This window comes from Hemitrygon akajei, chromosome 7 (assembly GCF_048418815.1).
Source record: "Hemitrygon akajei chromosome 7, sHemAka1.3, whole genome shotgun sequence".
Taxonomy (NCBI): Eukaryota; Metazoa; Chordata; class Chondrichthyes; order Myliobatiformes; family Dasyatidae; genus Hemitrygon; species Hemitrygon akajei.
The window spans coordinates 160,370,384-160,394,933 of NC_133130.1; the positions used below are offsets into that span (position 1 = coordinate 160,370,384).

Sequence of the window (24,550 nt, forward strand, 5' to 3'; positions counted from 1 at the left end):
AGTGAAGGACATGCATATCAAACTAGGAAATCTATCAAAGAGATATACACACCTTAAATAAAGGAATAGGAGTGAGTAGATGGAAAAGAACCATATGAACTGGGAATGACTGGAGGGCATTCCATATTCTGTAAACAAGTTATCATGACCACCTGTAAAAGTAATTAAGAGACATTTGCAACATGAAGTAACAATCTTTCTCACAATCATGGGTATTAACATATGGTTATTACAGTTAGTATAGGTTCAACCCTTCATTAGGGGGATTTATATTATGACGTCAAATGAACTTCTAACAAAACCATGATAATCAGAGGGTGCAGAATTAATGGAGATATAGTATCTTTTTTAGTCTTCAGTACTTTTTAAAATAAATATTTGAATAGCTTTTAAAAATGAGAAGATGCTATAAATTATTAAGTCCAACAGCATAGGAGGAGTGAGAAATATTTAATAATTCAGATCAATGACCTTTCATTGCTAATTCTACTTCCCACTTCACAAATATTGCTCAAGAATTTCAGCATTTTCTGCTATTTCAGATTGCTGTTTTACACTTGAGAAGTCTGTGCAAATTTATCAACCCTAATGTTATAGGAGCCTTTGCAAAGTGGCATTCTGAGTATCATCTGCCTCTGAACACACAATACACCTAGTGCCACTTCATTTTTGTTTTAAAAGGTGAGCAGCTGTATTACAATAATTGGATTTATATTATTAAATTCCAATTCAAAGAAAACTTCATCATAAGTAGTGAACTGCTGGCAACATTACTAATTCAGTCTACCAGGAATAAAAGTTCCTTCATGTCACAAAACAATTAAATGCTCGGATTGCTTTTATTTAGACATTATAGTAAGTACTACAATAGTAGTACTGGATGTATGGGGAGTCCAGGGAGGGAAAACACCTCTGGTGAAGGGACTTGTTATGTCCAGTCCTCACCTTTGGTCCCCATTGAAAATTCAGCTCTCACCTGTGGCTCCAAGTAGCTGTTTGCATGTGACAGCAGCCACACCCCAGTACACTGCTTCAACAGGCACACTAAACCAGCTGAGTGTAGCTGATGGGTCTTATAGCCCGGTAAAATAGGGACATGCCTGTCCTAGTATGTGAAGTCAGCTATGTGAGCAGATGAGATCTACAGTGAAATCCAATGGCCAGGAACACTGCAACACTCCATGGAGAGTGAAGGGCACGACAAGGCACAGAAGTGTCACAGCCATCCATTGCAAACAAAGAAGACCCGTTTGTGACCACTGATCCCAGACTTCTGAGGTCGAGAGAGTGGAACTGCCTCCGTGCAATGGCTTTTCCACTTTAAAAACTCACCCACACAGGTTTCCTAGCAGACAACCACGACAAAGTGCAGAAACTTCATACAAGCAAAATGACAAAGACACCAACTAAATGATAAAACTATCCTTCAGAATCAATCCTAAAAAATATTCTTCACCCACAAATTCTTTGTCCTTTGCTGACGGAACTGCTCAGTACTGATGACTAGGTTTTTTTTGGAACGTGTTGTGTTATAGAGCATTTTAAAAGCCATTCTTTTGAGCTACTTCTTGTTTAGTGCCATTCTCTTCTGCTCAGCCTGCCATTAACAAACTCTAATGGTTCAACCAATAAGGAACTCATCATAAAGAACATGGCTACAATCTACCTACTGTTTAGGAGCATGCTATCAACTCTCCCACCCCCACCCCCGGAAGTTAACTAACAACAATGAACACATTCAGTGAGGTACATCATCTTGACAGGTCAAAAAAAAGTCAAAACTATTTTTCAAATAAGAATAGATTGCAATAGCTTGTAGGAATTACTAAATCAGATGAAAGGCAATGGAATCAACAAGTCATGCCAAAGTTTGTCAAGTAACAAGTTACAAATCCAAATCCATGACCATCAAGCTCAGTAAATACCGTAGATGTCGGATTATAAGCCGCTACTTTTTTCCCACATTTTGAACAGCTTTGAACACTGCGGCCTTTACTACGGTGCGGCTAATGCATGATTTTTTTTCATGCCGCCAAAAACATTTTGCCTCGTGACCAATAAAATTGATGAGTAGTTCACAGAGGTCCAATGAAATTGTACGATAAATCAAGCGCACTTTCACAATTAAATTATTGTAAATCAGTCATTTGTACTCACCCTCATCAACATGGAAAACACTCGAAGAAAAGCATTGTGCTGCCTTTATGGCAGTTATTTAGTTTATAATATTTTCGCTTAGTAATTCATTTGTTAGTATTTTCTAGTTAAAGTTAGAAGTACTACATCCCGGGATACTATGACGTCACATCCGGTTTCGCCGCGTCTTGTGGGAAATACCGGTTTGCGATAAACGGGAAGGTGGGGGTATTAGACCCGCGCGAGAACGCTGCTTTTAAGTTAAAGGCGATCAATAACTTTTCCTGGTAGGCTGCAGTATATATTTTTTTACCAGTCGTTAGGAGATATTGGAATGTATACGCAACGTAATTTGTGTGTTACCGATACGTATGTATATTTAAAAGTAGCCGTGTTACAGGCACGGTTCGAAAAAAAGCATTTGCAATATGTATTTGTTTATGTTACCATACGGATTTAATTAAAAGTTAAAAAATCCTCACGTGTAATATCTTTCTGTGTAAATATCTCATATTACAACGTGGGACACCTGCGGCCTAAAATCCGGTGCGGCTTGTACAAGTACAAAATTGATTTTCTTTCTAAAATTAGATCCAGCGGCTTTTAATCAGGTGCGCTCTGTAGTGCGAAATCTACGGTACTTTTAACTAATGTATACACACGAGAAAGTCTGCAGATGCTGGAATTCCAAAGCAACACACACAAAATGCTAAAGCAGCTGAAGAAGGGTCTCAGCCCAAAACGTCGACAGTTTATTCATTTCCATTGATGCTGTCTGTCTGGCTGAGTTCCTCCAGCATTTTATGTGTGTTGTTTTAACTAATTCATATTCAGTCCTTAGACTTCAGTACCATAAATGCTATTTTGTAAGTCTGTCCAGTACATTTTCAGTACCATTACAAAGAACAGCAATCTCATTTTTGAAGAAAGATCTCAAAAGGAGCATTATTTCACTCCTAAATAAGTGAAAAACATAATGTCCTGAATGGGTCTCACCTTCACAAGGTCTGGGCTCTTTGATAACATTCTTAATTACCCAGTTGAAGCCTTCATTTAGTACCAAACCACAGAGGAATGAAATCTGAAACAAAACAACAGATTTCAGATTTTTGACATTTTCAATTCACACTTCAAGCCATTCCATCATCCAAATCAGGAAGGTATTTCCTGAGCTTTAATAGCTTGATTGCAGAGGACTTGTACTCTTTCACTTTTTACCATTACTCCTGACCCTAAAGAAGACACTTCCAAATCACTTCAACACCTGTAGATAGAATTGGAGCAATCCAACAATCAACTTAACAATGCAACTTGTGAAATGTTCAGAGATTACTACAAAGTAAAATTATTAGAAACTATTATTATACATCATACATTATCCTTTGAGATGCAGGACAATAATTTGAGTCAAGCAAGGCAACTGAGAAGGTAACAGAATGGGCAAGCAGTAATATTCCATCAGCTTCTATTTTATCCCAGGGCAATGGGAAGGCAATCATGTTTTCATTTGTTTTCTCAATATCTGCTTCATCTAATTCAACTCCAAATCTTGATCACATCCTTAATCTCATGCTTGTGCAGTATTAAAAATTGCATAGTTGAGAATGCAGAGTGGGCAGTAAAACACAACTTTGTATATTGGTAATTGGTTATAGTTGGTATAGTGTTAATTGCACAGGACATTGCACATTCATTGTTGCTTTGTGTTTGCAAATTTTCTACTTGAAGTTTTCAGTTTGCTTGGAGAGACCAACAACTGTTTTTAAGGAACGAATGATAAGAATATCCAGCTTGCTCGGAAAGAGAAGAACAACGTGTTCTAGTGGGTTAAGAGCACAGCGTTAAACACACCGACCACACTAGAGAACAGTGCATCTTCCATTTTTTTTGCAACCATCATATATTCCATCTACTTTACTTCCGCTCCAACACCACCCACCAATGAAATGAGATTCTTCAAAAACAACTCATCAATTTGCTCCTGGGAACTGACAGTGTACGGAACAAAGTGGAATACATGTACACAATCTCTATAATTCTAAGATACAAAGAGCATAGATTAATAAGTGAATTGATGATACATGAAATGAACAAATCAAATTGCAATAATATATTTTATGAATTATCAAATATTCATCACTAAGGGATATTAAAATAGTACTTATAATATTAAGCACTATATTAAAAAGGCAAACAAAAGTTGCTTTCGGTAATCAGTCCCGAAATAACAAACATTCCTAGTTATTAACATGGAAATATTTTTTAAAAATTTCTAATACTTACAGAATGTAGCTCCCTTTTAAACACGATGAGTGTGAGGAAACCAATAAGGATAAATACTGGCACGAGACTTAAATATGCAAGCACCTTTCCTGCAAGGTCATCTGAAGAGCCAAAAATATTAGTGTACTTTTAGGATTTTGCAGCACAATGATAAAAAAAAATGCAAATGTTTAGTACTTAAACTCTTCTCAGTGTTGCTCAGTTGAAAATTTTCTGGGCTGCACTACAACTCTATTTCTCACTTTCTCCCTTTCTCTTTTACTAGAAGCTTAGAACTCTACATTCACATAATGTTTAAAGCACTGTACCAATCAACTGGTAGCCAGACTTTCGGCTGTAATGTTTTTAATTCTGGAATTCTCTCCCTCAACCGCTCTCTCCCTTATCCTGTAAAACACTCCTTAAAACTTGTGTTTATACTTGCTTTTAATGTGATTCAATAAAAAAGTAATACTTCTATAATCATTTTACTACATTAAAAAGCTGTAAATAAATTCAAATTGTTATACAGTACTTCCACTTTCGTTACCATTTTGTTTTGAGTCGGATATAGTTGGTTCAAGCACCAATCCAATATAAACCATCTGTGCTTACAGTACAAGCACAGTACACTCAGAAGAACATTTCTCATTCAAATTGTTAAATCAATAGAAAAATAACAGCTTATTAGAGCTAATAAACTTGCAGTCACCATTTAATAACCTATTGTAGATGCATCTGACTACAGCATAATTTCTGTACTACTGGACCAGACCACACAATTATTTTTACTCCATCACCACATGCACATTGAGCCAAAAGGGGTTCCTGCTTTGCATCACTTATTGATTTTTGAGGACAATTTTAAATCTGTTTCAACCAGCCTCATAGGCTATGTATTTAATAGAGATTACTGTAGGAAATTATCAAGAGCCAGAGGAGAGGAGCTCCATTTTATACACTGCTTTTGAAATGGTGTTAGTAGTTAATTCATCATGAATCTACTATGTCGATAGAAAAATAAGAAAAATCAAAAATGTGGAACATGACAAGTAGAACATTTTTAAAGTTGAACTGCCTCCTTCTGCATGACATAATTGAGAGAATACATGTTCCAGACAAACAATTAACCTTGATCCTGATAACTTGTGGTGGGGATACAAAATGGGCAAGGCTGTATTATTCACTCCCAATTGTGGATAGTGTAGAATCAGTGTATACATGGCAGTTTTCTATAACAGAAAAGAACAAAGTAGAAAAATAATGAAAGGAAAATAATTATTTTTTTGAATTTGCAAAACACATCTTTAGCATTTCAGGTTCTTCATTTGTAATGCTTCACTGAGTTTTAAATACACACTCTTGATTCTTCAAATTAATGTTTCTCATACTAAATGAAACCTCCTAGTTCATTACTCTGGGGCAAATTATCAAATTCCTTGCTGAAATCCATATACACATCTACTGCTCTACCTTCATCAATGTGTTTAGCCACATCCTCAAAGAATTCAATCAGGCTCGTAAGGCACAACCTGCCTTTGACAAAGCCATGCTGACTATTCCTAATCATTTTATGCCTCTCCAAATGTTCATAAATCCTGCCTCTCATGATCTTTTCCATCAACTTACCAACTAAGACTCAATGGTCTATAATTTCCTGAGCTATCTCTACTCCCTTTCTTGAATAAGGGAACAACATCTGCAACCCTCCAATTCTCCAGAACCTCTCCCGTCCCCATTGATGATGCAAAGATCATTGCCAGAGGCTCAGCAATCTCTTCCCTCACCTCCCACAGTAGCCTGGGATACATCTCTTCTGGAGCCAGAGACTTATCCAACCTGGTGCTTTCCAAAAGCTCCAGCACATCCCCTTTCTTAATGTCTATATGCTCAAGCTTTCTTTAATCCTGATCGCCATGGCCTTCTCATGGTCCCTTCTGGCTCTCCTAATTTCATTCTTAAGCTCCTTCCTGCTAACCTTATAATCTTCTAGATTTCTATCATTACCTAGTTTTTTTAACTTTTCGTAAGCTTTTGTTTTCTTCTTGACTAGATTTTCAACAGCCTTTGTAACCATGGTTCCTGTACCCTACCATCCTTTCCCCGTCTCATTGGAACACACCTATTCAGAATGCCACTCAAATATCCCCTGAACATTTGCCACATTTCTGCCATACATTTCCCTGATAACATCTGTTCCCAATTAATGCTTCCAAGTTCCTACCTGATAGCTTCATATTTCCCCTTATTCCAATTAAACGCTTTCCTAACTTGTCTGTTCCTATCCCTCTCCAATGCCATGCTAAAGGAGATAGAATTGTGATCACCATCTCCAAAATGCTCTCCCTCTGAGAGACCTGACACCTGACCAGGTTAATTTCCCAATACCAGATCAAGTACAGCCTCTCCTCTTGTAGGTAGATGGGAATAAGTTGTCTTCTCAATCATATAATCAAAATTTTGGATGTTGTGCCTCCTTCTGATCAAGTTTATATTAAGCCTCAAACTTGGGGAAATTAAAGTGGAGTCACAAATGGATTCCAGAAAGCAGTTTTCCTTCATTGCAATAGAAGTAATCGTTAAATTTGGACTGCTGTCTATCTGCTGCTGGAACAGGGGCAGATTTAGAACATACTAAAACTACAGACATGAGAGAGACTGCAGATGCTGGAAATCTGGAGTAACACAAAATACTGGAGGAATTCAGCAGGTCAGATAGCATCTATGGAAGGAAACAGACAGTTGACATTTCAGGTCAAGACCTCAGAATTGGAAAGAAAGAGGGAATATAGTAAATATAAAAAGGTTGGGGTCAACAAGGTTGAGGGTGGATAAAGTTGTGAAATTAGGTAATCAATTTGCAACCTTTCACGTTGATTCTAGTAACATACAGGTTCATGTTTGCAATTTCTCACATGACCATTCTCAATGTTATGGTAATATACATTTTTATAATATAGGGATATATATATTATTACACTTTAATATATGAAAAGTACACTTTAATATATAAACATGAAGGGCTCAAAGATGTACTAATATCTGGTCTTAAAGCTACCACTGAAGAGTAGGAACTTCTTAAAGATGCTCTTAAGTGCTGTTAGATAGGAAGTTACAAACTCTTAATTCTGTAATCATAAAGAAATGGCAAAACATGTCTAACATGTGTCTTTTACAAAGCACATACTATAATGGACTTTAAAGGAGCATGTTTACAGTAACACAGGAAAATGTGTTCATGCTGAGCTGTCCTTTCCATGAGAATGATACCTGGGCAAGTTGGAGTTTCAGTCACCGCTGGTTACATGACAGGTTGATGCAAGGAAGCTTATACCAACTGCATACTGCATACTAGTCTGGGAAGTGAAAGAGGCCTGTAAAAACAACACTCTTGCAAGTGGGCAAAATTTTAGGTGAAATAACTTAGAAAAAATATATATTGTCGATGGCGTTCAAATTAATAAAGGAGGTCCAACACAGATTTATTAGAGACAATTTTTGCTAGACTTCCCCAACTATTTTTTTGTAAGTTTACAGAGGAAATTGAAGACTTAAATAGACATAATCTAAACTGACTTTCAGAAGACATTCGATAAAGTTCCACATAAAAGGTTGGGTAGCAAAACTGAGAATGAAAGGGTCGGTGACAACATATATTAGGAAATAGGTTTGATCAAAACGGTGAAGCATGTTAGTAATGGTTAGTTTTCTGTCTGATTGACAATAGTGATCATCCATAAGGATCTGTACAAAGACCAGTGCTGTTTTGACATTAGAAACAATTACAAATGACCATACAGGATGACATTCCAAAATGCACAAATTTAAAGATGGGGGTGACCAGTACAGAGGATAGTAATAGATCACAAGATGACACGACAAACTGGCAGAACATAAAAAAATGAATGGTAGATTAAATTTAATACACAAGCGTGAAGTGACACATTTTGGCATAGAGCCCAAGCAACTATACCATGCAATTCTAAAAGATGTGGAGAAACAGAGGGAATATGAAATAAAGATGTAAATGTTTTAAAGCAACAGGATAAGTGTAGGATGCAAGATATATAGGATCCCTGACTTCAAAAACAAATGCTTTAAGTATAAAAGCAGGGTAGGCATGTCCAACATTTATAAAACACTGATTAGGCCATAACCAGATACCATGTTCAATTCTGATTAACAGATTTCAAGAAAGATTGAAAAGTTTGGAGAGGATACCAAAAAATAAGTACAGCATTTCAAGTCACACAAGATTTTAGGCAATTGGGTAGACTAGAATATTGGGGCATTCTCCTTGAAGCGAAGGAGGTCAATAGTTAACAGAGGCAGAGAACGTCACGGTGAGTTTAAGTGGAGTAAACAAACTGAAGCCAGGTAGTCAGTAGGGCATATTCACCCCCTCCCTCCCTTGTGTAGCTGTGTTCTTCCAAGTCTATTGAAATTGACAAGACCCCTTGCCAGCAAGTCTCATCAATTTCAAAGAACAGGGAGATAGCAAAGTTAAAAAATACCCATTGCCATCAGCCAAGCACATCAGATCAATTCTGTTCAGCCTTTACTGCTGTTTAACAATACACTGGCAACTGGAAGCTCTTAGAGTTATGAAACTCAACACTTTATTGTGCACACAGAATATCTAAAAACTAGGCAAGTTAAGGAGGGAGTGGGGTAAAAAGGGAAACTATTAAATCTCTTAGGAGATGAAAATGCTAACAAAGCCTTTATCCTGAACTAAGTGTGCTCACCTTTCTCAATAAGGTTAGTACTATTAGCTTCTTTTATAGTGATCATAAGCATTCTGCATTACTTTATTTACAATGCTCTCAACAGTGGTGCTCTTACTCAAACAGTGTTTCTATATAGATTCCTTCAGGTGTTGTAGCCAGGGGGAGGGAGGGTGGTAATGGAGACAAGCTCCCACTATCTATTAATGCTCTTAATAGCATACACCTCAAATAGCCTCTGACAATCAAGTCCAGCTCCTGGCCTTCATGTGTGGCTTAGCTAAGCCCAGCAGAATAAGGGGCAAAGACAAGTTACTGGCACCTTAAAACCAGTCGCTTTGGCCAGAGCCGTGGTTGGCAGCTCATCTAGAAAGAAAACTCTGATCAGAACTACCGCTGCCTTGTGGCTACATCCACTCATGGGGAAGGCTTCAGGAGTAAACCCTGAGGGAAAAATCCAGAGTTGGATTTCCTAAGCCATCCAGTTCAATGCTGACTGGCAACTCCTGCGATGCTGCTGGTACCAAACTGTACTGGCCTCTGCTGTTCAATTGGGTTCATCAGTTGCATGAAGAGGGGGAGCATGCTACTTGGGCAACAGCTTGCTCTCCGTATCGTACTGACCAGGTTTGTGTATTTAGACAGCTAGGACACAATATCCATGTTCAACTCTGACCGGTGGAAGCCTCAAATTTCAGAACATACTGTATATTATTCCTCGTTTATTATAGGCAAGAATGACATAAGAGGGACTCACCCATAAAGTAATCCTTTAACTGAATAATTTACATTACCACAGGAAGTTCATACAGCATCAGTGTTTTATAAAATGTTCAAGCACTCTGTGGGTGAACTATGTAACAATCCCAAAGCAGTATGGCAGAAGGATCTTGGAAGCGATATTGAAGATAATGAGTGGTCAAATATTTTATCAAATGTGGGCAGACATATTAGGGAAGTGAGAGGGAAATTTAGGGATTGTTGATAATAATTTATGCTGGAAATGTAAAAATGAGGTGGGCACATATTTTCACATGATTTGGAAGTGTTCCATGGTTCGTCCATTTTGGTGTAAAGTACTTGATTTGTTGGGGAATTGGTTGGGTCCTACACTACCCTTGTGCCCACAGCTTTGTCTCCTGGTGATAGGACAATGATATCTAGTGTAAACAATGACAAATTTACTATTTTAAAGGTGGGTCTCATCACAGCTGCAAGAATTATATTGCAAAACTGGAAAAAACCCAGATGTCCCACTGTGAGGGAATGGACTGAGGAAATGGTTAAGGTTTCATCATATGAACACATGTTGGGAAAAATTAACAGTGAGGGAAAAGTGCAAGACGCGTGGGATCAATTTTGGTTGTATGTTAATTTAAACTTAAATTAGAAGTTTTTTCTGTTTTTAAGTTTTATATGTTTTCCTGTCATGGGATGGCTGTGTAAATATGCTGTACTGTATCTGCTCTATGATATGCTGTGCTGCTTTGTAAAATAATAAATAATAATAAAAATTTGAATTACAAAAAATAAATCTTTCTAAAGTGGTGATCAGCAAACAAAAAGTTTGGGAACCACTGGGTTAATTAACTAGTAAGTGTGATACAACAATTGACAGCTAGGACCATGCATATAATCCTTTGCTTAAGACCACTCACCCAAAAAAAAAGTCAAAGGCCAAGGAAATAGCTACCCATTTGTTGTCAGATAAGACAGAAGAAATGAAAATGAACATAATCAGAATGAAACATAATGAAATAAAATATTAACTGGAAGCTGGAATTTTACCAATTAGGCAAGTTGTCAAGAAATCAATTAAGTTTTTCTATTAGCCAATCCCCCAATTTTTCAATCCTTGTTTTAAACTGTGCCAGAGATTAAAATTTGCAAGAAAAACTGAAGAGACCAGACTTTTATTTATTCTAAAAAACAGAACATGGATAACTGAGCCAGAGATAGGCCTTTAAGATAATGAATCCAGAATTATACAACAACTTTTGACCTGCGTATCGAGAGGCTGGATGGTACCAAAATTAGAAGGCATTATTAACACATCCATCAAAAAAATTCAATAGGGAATCTGAAGGATGTATGAAACTACCAGCAAAAACAATTGATTCAAAATATTAACTTTCTCCTGTCACAAATATTATCTGATCTGCTCTGCAGTTTTTGTCTTTATTTCAGGTTTTGAGCATCTGCAGTTTACTTTTTGGTTTTAAATAACAAAGAGCTGACAAATAGGATGGATAATACCAATTTCCTCTCAAAAATAAGAAAAAAATGAATTCAAAGCCATTAAATAAACTGCACAGGTCTTAAATTGACCATGAACTTTGGTACACTGTTAATTCTCACTGCTACCAATATGGAGAAGGTATAGGAGCCTGAAGGCACACACTCAACAATTCAAGAACAGCTACTTCCCCACTCCTCCATAAGAAGCACAACCTTGTCATGGCTTGGAGGCCTGCATGCCTCAAAGACCCGGAGAGCTGGTGTTGGCTGGAGTCAAGGCTTTGTCTCTTGGAAGGGTCACCCATGACAACAAGGTCAGACTAAGAGTGGTCCATTTGTTCTCCAGTTTCAGAGCTTCAGCTCAGGAATTACAACACTGAACAGTAAACCAATACTGTTACAGAAACAGCAATGAAAGATACTTCTCTGAATGCAGTTGTATTTCTGACTCTCCACCCAGAACCTGCATGACTGACAGTAGAGAAAACATATGCCAGTGATATTAAATTTGATTCTAATTCAATATAAAGACAAAACTTGGCATGGCAGCATATTAGTTACTGTACTTGGAGCCTGAGAAATTACCTTAAAAAATGGAGTCAATAAACTCAAGTATTTTGAATGCTGTTAGCAACCACACTGGTCAAAAAGCAAATATGCTGCCTGCTCTGATGAATATTTACAGCATTTTTTAAAATACAAAAACAGCAGATGAATGTGTACAGATGGAAATTTTAATCACCAAAGGAGAAATTCAATACATGAGAAGTATTATAAATTGCAGAATGTCAGATGCTTTTGGAACATATTGTACAAGCAACATGTTAGGTATCAGCTGGGAAGGCTGAGTAAACAACAGAAGTGACCTGCTCCAACAAAGCAGTTTATAGCAAATGCCATTTTGACAACAGCACTAAATTTACATTATATAGCAGAATATCAGTACAATGGAATACAAAAGAAATTGGCACATTGAGAAACTGAACATGAAATTATCCACAATAAATAAATGGACTTATAAAGTACTTTGAGATAACAAAAAAAGTTAAAATGTGACCTCGATAGGATGTGAAACTGGGCTGCAAAGTGACATAATTCAGGGTTAATGGCAGGATTGTCAGCATTGTGGAGCAACAGGGGGATTGCAGTCCACATCCAGATTCCTCAAAGTCGCCATGCAAGTTGATAGGTGGTTAAAAACGCACGTATGTTGGTCTTCATTAATAAGAGAATTGAATTCAAGAACCACAAGGTAATATTGCAGGTCTATAAAGACCTGGGTAGATTACACCTGGAAATATTGTGTTCTGTTCTATTTGCCTCAATACAAGAAGGATGTGGAAGCTTTAAAGTATACAGAGGAGGTTTGTTGTTACCAGGATGCTGCCTGGACTAGAGAGCATGTTTTATGAAGAAAAGTTGAGCAGGTCAGAGCTTTTCTCCTTGGGCAAAGGAGGGTGAGGTGACGTGATAGAGCCATACAAAATAAGAAGAGGCATAGAGCGGACATCCAGCATATTTTTTCCCAGTGCAGAAAAGGCCAACACAAGTGGGCATAATTTTAAGGTGACTGGAGGAAAGTATAGGTGGGATTTCAGAGATAGTTTTTTTTTTAAAAGTACATACTGTGGTGGATGCATGGAAGGTACTGCCAGGAGTGGTGATAGAGGTAGATACATTAAGGTCATTTACAAGACTCTTACATAGGTACATAGATGAAAGAAAAAATAGAGAGCTATGTGGAAAGAAGTGCTAGAATGATCTTGGAGTAGGTTAACAGGTCAGCACAATGTGTGCACAAGGGCCTATACTTTGCTGTACTGTTTCATGTTCTAACATTAATCAATGCTTTTTGTTTTAAAAAGTTACTGAGTAATATTTATTCTGGTTTAAGTAATTTCAAGGAGCACTTGGGATCTTCACAGAGTGAAAACTGGTTATCACTTAATATCTCAATGGAAAAACAGTAGCTCAGACAGTACAGCACTCTTTGAATATGCATTATGTTGGAGTGGAGTTCAACTGACAACTTAAAGATACATTGATGAGATAAAGATGCATAGTCCTGAAATCTAGACTGGCTGCAGAGTGATAATGTGTTTAAGTGCAGATAAGTTTACTCAGTATGCATTAAAGTCATGGTGTTCTTTTTTTTTGTATTCTTCCTTTACGGACCCCATCTATACTAGGCAAAGTTAAAGTTGAATTGTGAAGCAAACCAAGTCCCGATTGCTGTTCTGTAATTAATTTTTATTTGTTCATTCCTCCTCCCTTTCCACACTGCAGCAGTAAATGAAAACTCAAACTGGAAAAATCAGAAATAACAGGCTGACTTCCTCCCATTCCTTGGTGCTACAGACTGATGCATCAAACCCCCACACTACTTCAAATGCTCAAGCCCAATTAGAATACAATCCTAACACATCTCATCTTCCTGATTCCTTTCAGAAAAATGTAGTAAGGCCATTCTTTTCAAGTCCATGTTGGACAAGAATCCAATCAGTACTCCAGCCTGCAACAACCGTTTACCTTTGTTCAATGACAGTATACTTATCCCTCGATAGATGGTGAATTTTTCTGTTGAAGGTACCACATTTTAAACACGTTAAACCAAGACTTTGCTTGCTTTGATCATTCCCCAATGACCAATCATAAATCTTGAGCAACGTGGCTAAAGCAGATCACTTACTATCCACTCTGTCAATTTACCTTGTGTAAATTAGCTGTGTAACTTCCTACAATAGTAACTATACTTCCAAAATACTTTGATAAAACACTTTTTAGAACAAGAAAGCAGTTGTGTAAATAGACGCTTTTCTTAAAATTATCCTTACCTCACCCTGTTTTGAACAAAGAATAAACTACTTATTCTGTAAAATGCTAATTTTGCTAATCTGCTACTCACTTTTCTTAAACTTCCTTTTAAAAACAATGGATTTTGATGAAATAATAAACAGCCTTAAAGATAATAATAATAGTAGTAGTAGTAACAGTCTTCTAAACCTCTAGTGGTGCAGTCAATATAATCCCTTCACATTAGTCATTGCTATAAATATTTTCACCATAATAGCTCTTTACAACCTCGATTGTTGTGCTGCGCACGCGCAAGCGTACCCGTGCCGATCTGCGCGTGCACGGCAGCGACTGCGCGAGTCTTGACTATGCATGCACGATATGGTCTTAATGAGAATAAAATTTAGCCAAATTGGCACGTGAATTTGCAAATGCGTAGCTTGAGGCGGGCGCCGAGAAACCAACAACACCTAATTTTGAGGTTACGACCAGCGAAGGTACTTATTCCACAATCCGGCAAGGCCTGCAAATAAGGCTGAGACTTCTTCAACCAAAGCCCTCGCCGTATGTTCCATATTCGCAAAAATTTCTGAAGACAGCTGAGAATCATTCTTCCAGAAACCCTGCAGGACAATAATTACCTGGTGGATATTCGACGTACGTCAAGGACAGCGGCTGCCACCGCTCTTTCTCCACAGCAACCGAGCACTTTCCAACCGCCGCCATCTTCACCGCATCACGGCGACCTGCCGACAACCAATCACACATTCCGTGATGAAGGCAGCGCAACCCAATGTCAACCAATCAGAGGTCGGTCACTATGGGGAATCGAACCAATCACAGGACAAGTTTGGTATTTTTCTACCAAGCTTACCATGGGAATGGAGCTGGTACCAGACAAATGGGAATCTTTTGAACCTCGTTGCTTTCGCTACGGAACCAAGGTCTGATGTTCGATAGCTGCATTTTGCAATGATTCCTACGAGCACAGAGCCCAAGCTCCAAGTCATCGTTACTCAATTGTTGACCCATGCGTGAAAATATACTTCCACGAAATACATACGCCTAAGGAGTTTTAAGATCAAGACCTAAAACCCAACAAAAAGCTTGTTGCATAATAAGTAGCAATAAACTCTGCTTTGTTATATGTTTCTATGCCATGGAATAGACATGACATACATCTCAGACACTGGAAAGTTATCACCATGCCATCTTTGCAGTCTTAAAAACCCAGTTAACCAAAGTCAATGTCCTCTCCCTTGCCAACATGTTCAGTAAAGGCCCTAATTACTGATTTGATGAGCAGGCCATGTGGTTCTATTTGTCAAAGATGGATTCCAGAAACAAACACTCTACTCCAAGATCCATAATGATTCAAGAACTTCCTCATTAAGTTGCCTTGAAAATGTGTAATTCCATAGTTTTATACAAATCCTAAGCCCATGGCTTGTCAAAATTCAAAAAGGAACATTGAAAACCATATTGAGAACCATGTACTTTGGGTGAAAGTAAGTGGAAACCTGCAAAAGTGAAGTAGGGAATACATTACACACTTAATTTAAAAATGGGAGTTTTATTTGGACCATAGGATTGGTCCACTATTCATTGTGTCCATTGTGGTTGATATAGCAATCATAGCTGTGTCATTCTTAATACCCTTATGAATCATAAGACATAGGTGCAGAATTAGACCATTTGGCCCATCAAGTCTGCATAGCTGATTTATTATCCCTCAACACAATTTTCCTGCCTTCTTCCCATAATCTTTGATGCCTTTCTTAATCAAGAACCTATCAATTTCCACTTTAAATATACTCAATGACTTAGCCGCAGATTTTCCACCCTCTGACAAAAAAAAATATTCATCCTCATTTCTGTTCTAAAGCGACATCCTTGCATTTTGCTTTATCTCCAATAAAAGAAATGATTCCACTTTTACAGATGTTCATGTTGATTTTATCCAGGTCAGAAAATTGACAAAAATCACACATATTGTAATGATTTACATCAAAAGCATTCAAGATTGATAAAAATAAACAATTAGTAAAAGTGGAGAGGAAGAGGAAACTGGTTCAGCTGTTTGTAGGAATGAATGTGCATCTGTACTTCAGAATTTTAATTTTAATGATAGTGTGGCAGTTCACATGGGTGGCCATGTTGGGTGTTCTGAGCCCAGTGATGACCTCTACTCAGTTCACTTTGGTTTTCACTTTTTTTAATGAATTGAATGGTACAGGGCAGAAGTGATGATTTAAAAAATAAAAAAAATACAATTTCAATTCACAAGGCAAAGACTTTACACCAAAAGCAGTAATAAAAGAAATAGGCACACATTTATAATTAAAGAATAACTATTTTGGACTTGTCCTTCATTCTTTTCACAGTTCCTAAATATCTCAAATTTCTGAATTTTTCAGAAAACTCAATAGCAGCCCTAAGACTGAACTTGAAATCACCTGCAAGAATTGATCCACACTCCCTGCCATAAGAGACTTCTGTAAGAGTAAATGTGGGAAAGCCTCAAGTACACAAGACTATAATTGGAAAAGGAAATGATACTTATGCAGCATTATAGACCAGAACTCATTACCCACACCAAAAAGCATGTGGTGATCAACCAAACTAAAACCAACAGTTACAAACTTTAAAACTCTTGCAGTTTGATCTGTATATTATTTGCCTTCACTACTTTCTTCAACTTGCCTAGCATCAATTCCTCTTATTCCGAATGAATTTGGTCATTAATGAACATTAGTTACATTTTGGTAATGACTTTTCCAAAATTACTGTCCTGTTTGGAATTAAATGAAGGTGAGGACAGTAGGGATGTCTGTGATAGTCAGATCAGACTGTTATGGTTCAGTTTTTGAATTTGGAATTTTCAATTACTGGTTCCATTTTCACATATTTGCTGTTAGTAAATAAAGGATTGGCATTGGTAGGTCTACTAGGGGTAGGGTAATAGGTCTGTGTTCAAAAGCAAGCATCAACCTTTCTCCAGTGAATTTATATAATTAGGATTTGTCCCATCTACAATGACAGCAGCAGCTTTAGAGTATGTAGATCTGTTTTTGTTACATTCTCAGCATTTTACACTCTTTTCCCAATATGTAACATTCTTTAAAAGGAACTTAAACCATTAGGAGATGGTGAAGTAAAATGATTATGTGCACAGAATGAGAACAGTAGTGAGATCTAATGCACCTACAACATCCAGTTGTCATATATTGACTTCATCAATTTCTTTTACAGGTACAAAACAATTTCCCATATTTAATTCTCTAACCTGAGCTATTACACCAACTGAGGAAAGATGGATCGTTTGCTCCAGTCCAATTCCTGTACTATTTGAAAGGCAGCGTATTAATCTAGCTGGAGGATGACATTTCACTGAATTTTATTCTATTGCTCCCTTTTTTTGCTTTATTTCCCCACCATTCAAAAACTGTAATACTCTTATTACTTTGTTCCAAACAGGCAGGATACATACAATTTCTGTTGCCTTCTACAAGGTAAAGTTATAAAAATCCCATTACAAAATCTAACATTACCTGTTACAAGCATCCACAGACTGGTTACTAATGCATAATCATCATATACTAATTACAAAGCAAAGCACAACAAACCAAGGCCTGGTACAATTGGTACACAGTTCAACAGAATGAGTAACAAAAAAGAGCAAAACAGAATACACTTTCAGCATAGATTGGACAAGCAATGTTAATTAAGGAGTTGTAGGTCAATGAGTTAAAAAAACATTTCAATAATACATTTTCTTGTCAGATTATGATACAAACTCAGTTTCTGAATCCAAATTACATTAATTTACAAAATACAGTACATCATATTCAAATTCAACACAAAATCCAATTATGTCTGCTATTTTCATTTAAACTGAAAAAAGATTGATAGCAGTGGATTAAGGTATAAATGCCCCCTCCACAATTTTGTAAGTTCACTTTGTGCAGCTAAACAGAAGGGTTTAAAAACTGCACGTTTTAAAAATTTTATTAAACTAACTTTCCTTGAAGTATTCACATTCACATGCTCAAAGGCCATTCTAGGAATGCTCCAGCGTGCACACTTCATGGATGATATGAAAATAGATATAGCAAACCCTGGGAAAAGGCCTCAGAATCTCAGCAGCTTACTGATGGTGTCAGACTGAAGTAGGACAACATCAAAAATACAATGTTAAAAATTCTATCACCAAATCAGTTCAATGCAAGTTACAGGATGTAATGATCATGTTTTACAGGCTACTGATCAGACCACAGACTCATCCACTTCAGACTGCAGAAACACAAAGTAGAAATTCACAAGACTTAGGGAAGGTGTGCAATAAAAAGTTGAGGCTAAAAGGCTAATTATTGAGGAAAGATTTAAATGAATCATACCTTTCATTCTACAAAACCCCTAAAATCTCAAGGGTATACAAGATAGTAAATGATACTGAAAAGGATAATTCTGCAAATTAGTTTAAATAAACTAAAAAATAGTAACTTCAGACTGATATATGATAATTCTACATGCAAAGAGTAGATAACCAGTAGGAAAGGTCATCCTAGGAAAGGGAGGCAAAAGTTTTTGAATGATCCATAAAATAGTTTATATCATAGGATACATTTAAAAGGCTGAACACAGGTCAAATGGTTCTCTTGCACAATTACCATCATATCTCAAATATGTTATTGCTGCGGAAAAAGGAAGGAACTTCAAGATTGTGAGCTTCACTGTTGGTATGGTCCTCCTTTCCAACAGTATTTCGCAAGAAAGCAACAATGCTGTTTACCAATTATGGTACCAACCCAGCAGTAGGAGGTATCTGCCAAAGTCAAAGGTGGTTGGGGTGTAGGTCAGAAATGGGTATGTTGCCAAAACAAATACTCCATGCAACAGTAATGGGCAGTCATCTAAATCTTCATTATCTCACCCCAGAGCAAAAATTTGTGGCTGATTTATCTAAATGAAGAACTGAGAGTAGATAGATACCAACTAAATGATGCATTGTTAAACAGGCTCCCATCAGCCATCTTAGGTGAAGAATTCCACAGCATTATATTAAAAAAATGGAGAGTTATCTCTTGTGCCCTGTCCAAAACTTATTCCCTCAATAACACACAAAAAAAAATCCATTCTCAGTAACTGCTGTACTTCATTATACAATTTGTGTTGAGCTGAAAGGGTACAGTTGACTAATATTTCCTATATTCTGACAGTAACTATACAAAGAATATTTTGTAGCACATGAAGCCTTTGTAAAGTCCTCAATTCATAAAAAGTGCTGCATAGATACAGGTTAGTCCTCTTTAAAGTGGATATGACTCAATAAATTCAACAATTATGCTAACTTCTGGAGAAAGGTGGTGAGGGGTCAGGATAGAGAATATCAAAATTCATTTTAGGTCACAATAACATTAAAAGTATGGTAAGAAATCCAATCTGTACATTGATTAAATTACCTATTCTTTCCAGACATTTTTATGGGCATGAACATATTAAGATAAGCAGAACAGTTCAAGTTTGGCGAGCACAAGGTGAGCATTCTAATCAGACGAAAATGTAAGGTGATAAAGCTCCCAGTGATGCATTTCAACCCAATGATAAACTTAAACTGTAGGATAAAACTTCCTACTGTACAAATGACTTGCAGCATTTCCAAACCTAGCTCCTTGAAAGTCCTCAAGACAGAAACTGATAGTTTAGCTTAAAAGACACTTAAGCATTAGGGATCTACACAGTCTCAGATTGCTCACAAAGCTCCTATGCCAACCATTTAGCTAAAGAAAAAATTCTTTACAGAGTGATTTGGGATTTTGACTCAGGAGCTAGTAGATTAAGGACATGTGTCCCATAGGTCTTATCAATCTTTTCTTAACATGACAGCCTTTTATTCAAAATTGGCGAGATACATGATTCCATTAGCCATTGTAAACTAAATGAATATTCTTTTCAATCACTGCACTGTCAACTGTTTTTCTTTTAAAAAAGCCACCCAATAGTCACCTTCTCTAACTCTCCTGAACACATGGTAAAAACACACTGTACCCAAGACATCTGAGAAAGCACCACAACAGAAAGACACAGGAAATGCAACATTAATGTTAGAAAAAAGGAATTCTGATTGAGTTCTCCCACAAATCAGCAGATTATCTCAAAACCAGATTATAACAGGGAGCCCAATCTAAGCTCCAGATGGACAAGCTCCAGCAAACTGCAAATTGAAAACTTTTACCTCCATTCCCACCACGAAATACTCCACACCTTCCAACACCAAATGGTGGCCTTTTCAGAGTGGTACAGGGAGCTAATTATTTCAAAAGTCAGAAAGGGATACTAAAGCAAATAGAATCGTTCCATTTTAGTTAACACCGCAACTGAAATTTTTTTAAAAACTACTACTGGTTGGTATCATCTAATGATCACAAGAAATAAATATCAGGTATCAATACACTAGGTCTCTTTATTTGGTAGGGGTGGAAATAATACAATTACTAAGTCTCAGTTGAAACAATCCTGAAGCATATTAGAGATTCAATTTCTTACCTCCTTCCCCCCCACACCCACCCACCACCACTTCTGCATTTCAATGTGCTAGAAGGTAAAGGATTAACTGGATTTGATAAAAAGGAAAATAAGTTTACAGCTGTGTCAAATATGTATAACTTCAGCTCCTGAACTGAAACTTTGTTTCATTTAGTCTTTTTAAACCATATTTTGTAGCCAGAGAGAGAAATAAAAGGAATCTACCTCAGCTTCTAATATTTGGCACACTGTCTCCCATATGGTGTATTAATTTTCTTCATTATTAATGTCCGAATAACTAGATCATGTTCATTCCCAAGTGAAGAGACCTAATATGTTGATACTTAATATCATATGAAACACGGATGATGACAACCTGACAAAGTTTAATTTTAGTTGATTGACTGTGTTTGATAAGATTTAGAATAATTCTATTTGTCACAAGCAGGATCACTCCTTTGAATCCCTTATGCCTTTTAGAACAATTATCAAGTACCTGGTTAGGCACTAAAGAAACTTTTTTTTTAATGTGGAAAGGCATTTCACTATGAAATACAGCATCAAACACAGGCTGTTTATATTGTGGAACATTCATTTCCTGTTTTAAAACTATCTTATCCTGTTAAAATACAGAAGTGAATAAAGGCTACAATCCATTGGTCCTTCCTCTGTGACATCATTTAGGACAGAACTGGAGGATATTCGGTTGGCACAGGTCAACTAACAATATCAAGTATAGAATTATATTTTTACTATTCATTAGCATGAATAAGCAAATTATTTTCTTAAAACATTGATAAAACATTATTAATCTGCAGGTTCAGCTGCTATTTTCTTTTTTTATCATTTTCATTCAGGTGAATGTTTTATTTAAAAGTGCTTTAAATTTCATGGATAGTTTTGTCAAGAATGAGTGCCTCTGCACTGTGTCAGTAGTAGTGCGGGGAAATGAGTGAACAGGGAAGACTGGATAAAGTTTCTTCCTTTTTAGCCCAGGAGTACGAAGGCCAATTGTAGTGCACTCTTTACTGCCCTGATATCCAGTGATCACAACCACATTTTCTGGTCTGAATAGCTCAGTGATAGACCAGCCAATGTATTACCCACTACACTAATGCAACTCTTTAAGGACAGATCTATGTCCCTGTATTTCAAAAGTATTGTTAGAGAGAAGCATATTCCTGGTTCTATGATTTGTCGGCTATCTATTAAAGAAATGCCTTTTTATTCCGGAATATATTATATTACTGAAGAATAACATCCTTTTCCTTCTTTCCCCAACTAATACCATGTCAAAATAGGGATATCCAATAGAATGAGCCAACCTCAATGTATGTAGAGTATTCTGATAGTCTCTTGCAAGTCTCTTCAACATGGAGTTATCTAGGAATCAGATACAATCCACTGATTCTCAGTTGTTTGATTAATCTCTTTCCAACACTGATTTTTTAAAAATATCCTATGTGGCTGGAGTTCACACAAGATTGCCCTCTTCCAAAGGTCCATTTTCATTTGGTATTGTCCCATTCACTTTCATTATTGCATCAGTTCCCAGGTAACCAAGGAGAATCTCACTGCGACGCTGCGATAACTGAACAATGTCATCAGCCAGCAAATTTATAGTTGTGTATCGCATTTTGTCCAAATCAAACATGTCCTTCAAATACTGGAGAATTTGTTGCTACAAAACAAAGTGACAAGTTATAAAAATTATTCACAAAAATATTTTACAGTATGCACAATCTCCACCCTTTCTATACTGATAGAAATATTTCTACTTTAAATATTTTGAAATTAAAAATACAATTATTGCACAAACGTTGTAGTATTATAGAGCTCCTATGGTGGCAATAATAAGGAATAACAGAAGCATTACAATGTACGTATATTTGTCTAGATTTGGACATCAAAATTCACATGGAATTCACCAACATTTTGAAATAATAAATTTCAAAAAGGGAACTGATTGTCCATTTCAAAACATGCTACAATGTCTATAATCACAAGAGGTTCTATAGATGCTAGGAATTCCAGAGCAACACGTACAATATGCTGGAGGAATTCAGCAGGGCAGGCAGCATCTATGGAAATGAATTTACGTTTTGGGCCAAGACCCTTCATCAGGACTGGAATCCAGTACTTCTTCAGGATCCTGGCAATCCTTCCAGAAATCGAATACGACACACAGCTGAAACCCACATCAAGAAGCAGAGGAGGTGTATCCGTTGAGGTTACTCAGAGAAATCGGCAGTAGCAGAAAACTGCATTTGTAATGGCCATAGAATTGACATTGATGGCACAAAACTACTGTACCATGCCAATAGCTTTTGGGACCGCCTGGTGAAAAAAGCCATCAAAATAAAAATAGAGGAAAAGAATTTTAACAAAGACGAAGGTCTCGCTCTAAGTAAAAACTGAAATTCAATTGTAAACAAAGTGGGACCGCAGAAACCTGATTGGATGAGGACCAACAGGGGTATAAATACCACCAGACTCGACATACCCAGTCATCATCCCTGATGCAGATGACAGGGATGTCATTGATATGTTGGTTAAAATCGATACCTATACCTAGCTGGAAGCCTGAGAAGAGTTTATTTGTCATATACGCTGGGAAAGCACTACATCCTTTTTTATAGTTTTATTACTATGTACTGCAATGTATTCCTACTGCAAAACATCAAATTTCAACCTGATTCTGAAATACTTCTGGTTATTCAAAACAACAGATCATTATTACATTCTCAAGGGCAATTGGGATGGACAATAAATGCTGTCTTTATCTATGACGTTCTCACCCCCAGGACACCTGAAATACTGATTGTAAAGATTCTGATTTCCCTTCTTTCCAAGTTGTTCTGGGAATGAATTACAATCACCCACAATACAATGAAGAAAAGGATTTTAAAAGGAAACCTCACCTTAAAGATAGTGCAAACTTCACAAAGGTGCTGCTTTGGTCCTAGAAAACCCCAGGCTAGTACAGGACTGACATGTTCAGAAATGGAATAAAAGTGGGAAATGAAGCCATCAGGGACCTATAATCACAAGAAAGAAATTATCCTCTTCTTATCAAAACAAGGATATTGTCCATTTTCAATCTTTGACCAAATTTCATTCCTTTCCGGCTCAAATACCATCATTAGTCTTTATACTCATTTTTTACCCATCACACTCACTCATATACTGACCTGTAATAATCGCCTTTTTGCTTTCAACACGGACCAACAAGCTGTAGCAAGAGCCTGCACAGAGAAAATGAAAGTCAAATCAATGTATATTTTAAGGGAAAAATATACACAAGACCAAAATAGCATTTTCAGATTTAAGCAGAAGATGGGTGTAAATTATCTGTCCTATTTGTATCTGGCCTAAACCTTTAAATCTTAATATATTATTGTAGAAATTTACAATAGATAATAAACATACAATATCAATTTCAAACTCACTGAAGTTTTGCACCTCCAAGAAGACCACAACCTTGTCATGGTTTGGAGGCTTGTGTACCTCAATGAGCTCAATGTTGGCTGGAGTCAGGGCTTAATGCTTTCGCTCTGAGTAGGGTAACCCATGCCAAACAGGTCAAAGGGTAGAGGACAGACTAAGAATGGTCCACCAGTCCTCCAGGTTCAGGGGCTCAGCTCAGGGCCAACAACCCTGATTGGTAAAACAAAATTGTTATGGAAACAGCAATGAAGAATCTTTCTGCATATTCCTCAGTCTCCACCTGGGACTTGCGTGACTGATGGTAGTGAAAACAGAGAGGAAACTACTGACATGACAAAGGAAGCCCTGGACACCGGCAGAGATGGAGGACCCTCATTTCATTGCTGCCCTAAATGCCAGCGACATAACAGCCAGTAAGCTAA

At 37.0% G+C, this 24,550-nt stretch overlaps 2 protein-coding genes across 5 annotated transcripts in view; both read right to left on the reverse strand.

Annotated features, from left to right (window-relative positions):
• Positions 1-14,902, reverse strand: part of dolpp1 (dolichyldiphosphatase 1) — a 31,048-nt gene extending 16,146 nt beyond the window's left edge. Inside the window, exons 1-4 of the mRNA XM_073052350.1 lie at positions 14,798-14,902; positions 4,420-4,520; positions 3,133-3,217; positions 53-152 (exon numbers count right to left, since the gene is read on the reverse strand). Coding sequence (XP_072908451.1) covers positions 53-152; positions 3,133-3,217; positions 4,420-4,520; positions 14,798-14,882 — 371 coding nt within the window. The 5' untranslated portion in view covers positions 14,883-14,902. The remainder of the gene's footprint in view (positions 1-52; positions 153-3,132; positions 3,218-4,419; positions 4,521-14,797) is intronic.
• A 1,452-nt stretch (positions 14,903-16,354) lies between these two features.
• miga2 (mitoguardin 2) overlaps positions 16,355-24,550 on the reverse strand; it is a 54,908-nt gene continuing 46,712 nt past the window's right edge. For all 4 annotated transcript variants that reach the window (XM_073052346.1, XM_073052345.1, XM_073052343.1 and 1 more), the window contains 3 exons: positions 23,873-23,926; positions 23,603-23,719; positions 16,355-22,362 (listed from right to left, as the gene is read on the reverse strand). In XM_073052346.1, the coding sequence (XP_072908447.1) occupies positions 22,156-22,362; positions 23,603-23,719; positions 23,873-23,926 (378 nt within the window). In that variant the 3' untranslated portion in view covers positions 16,355-22,155. The remainder of the gene's footprint in view (positions 22,363-23,602; positions 23,720-23,872; positions 23,927-24,550) is intronic.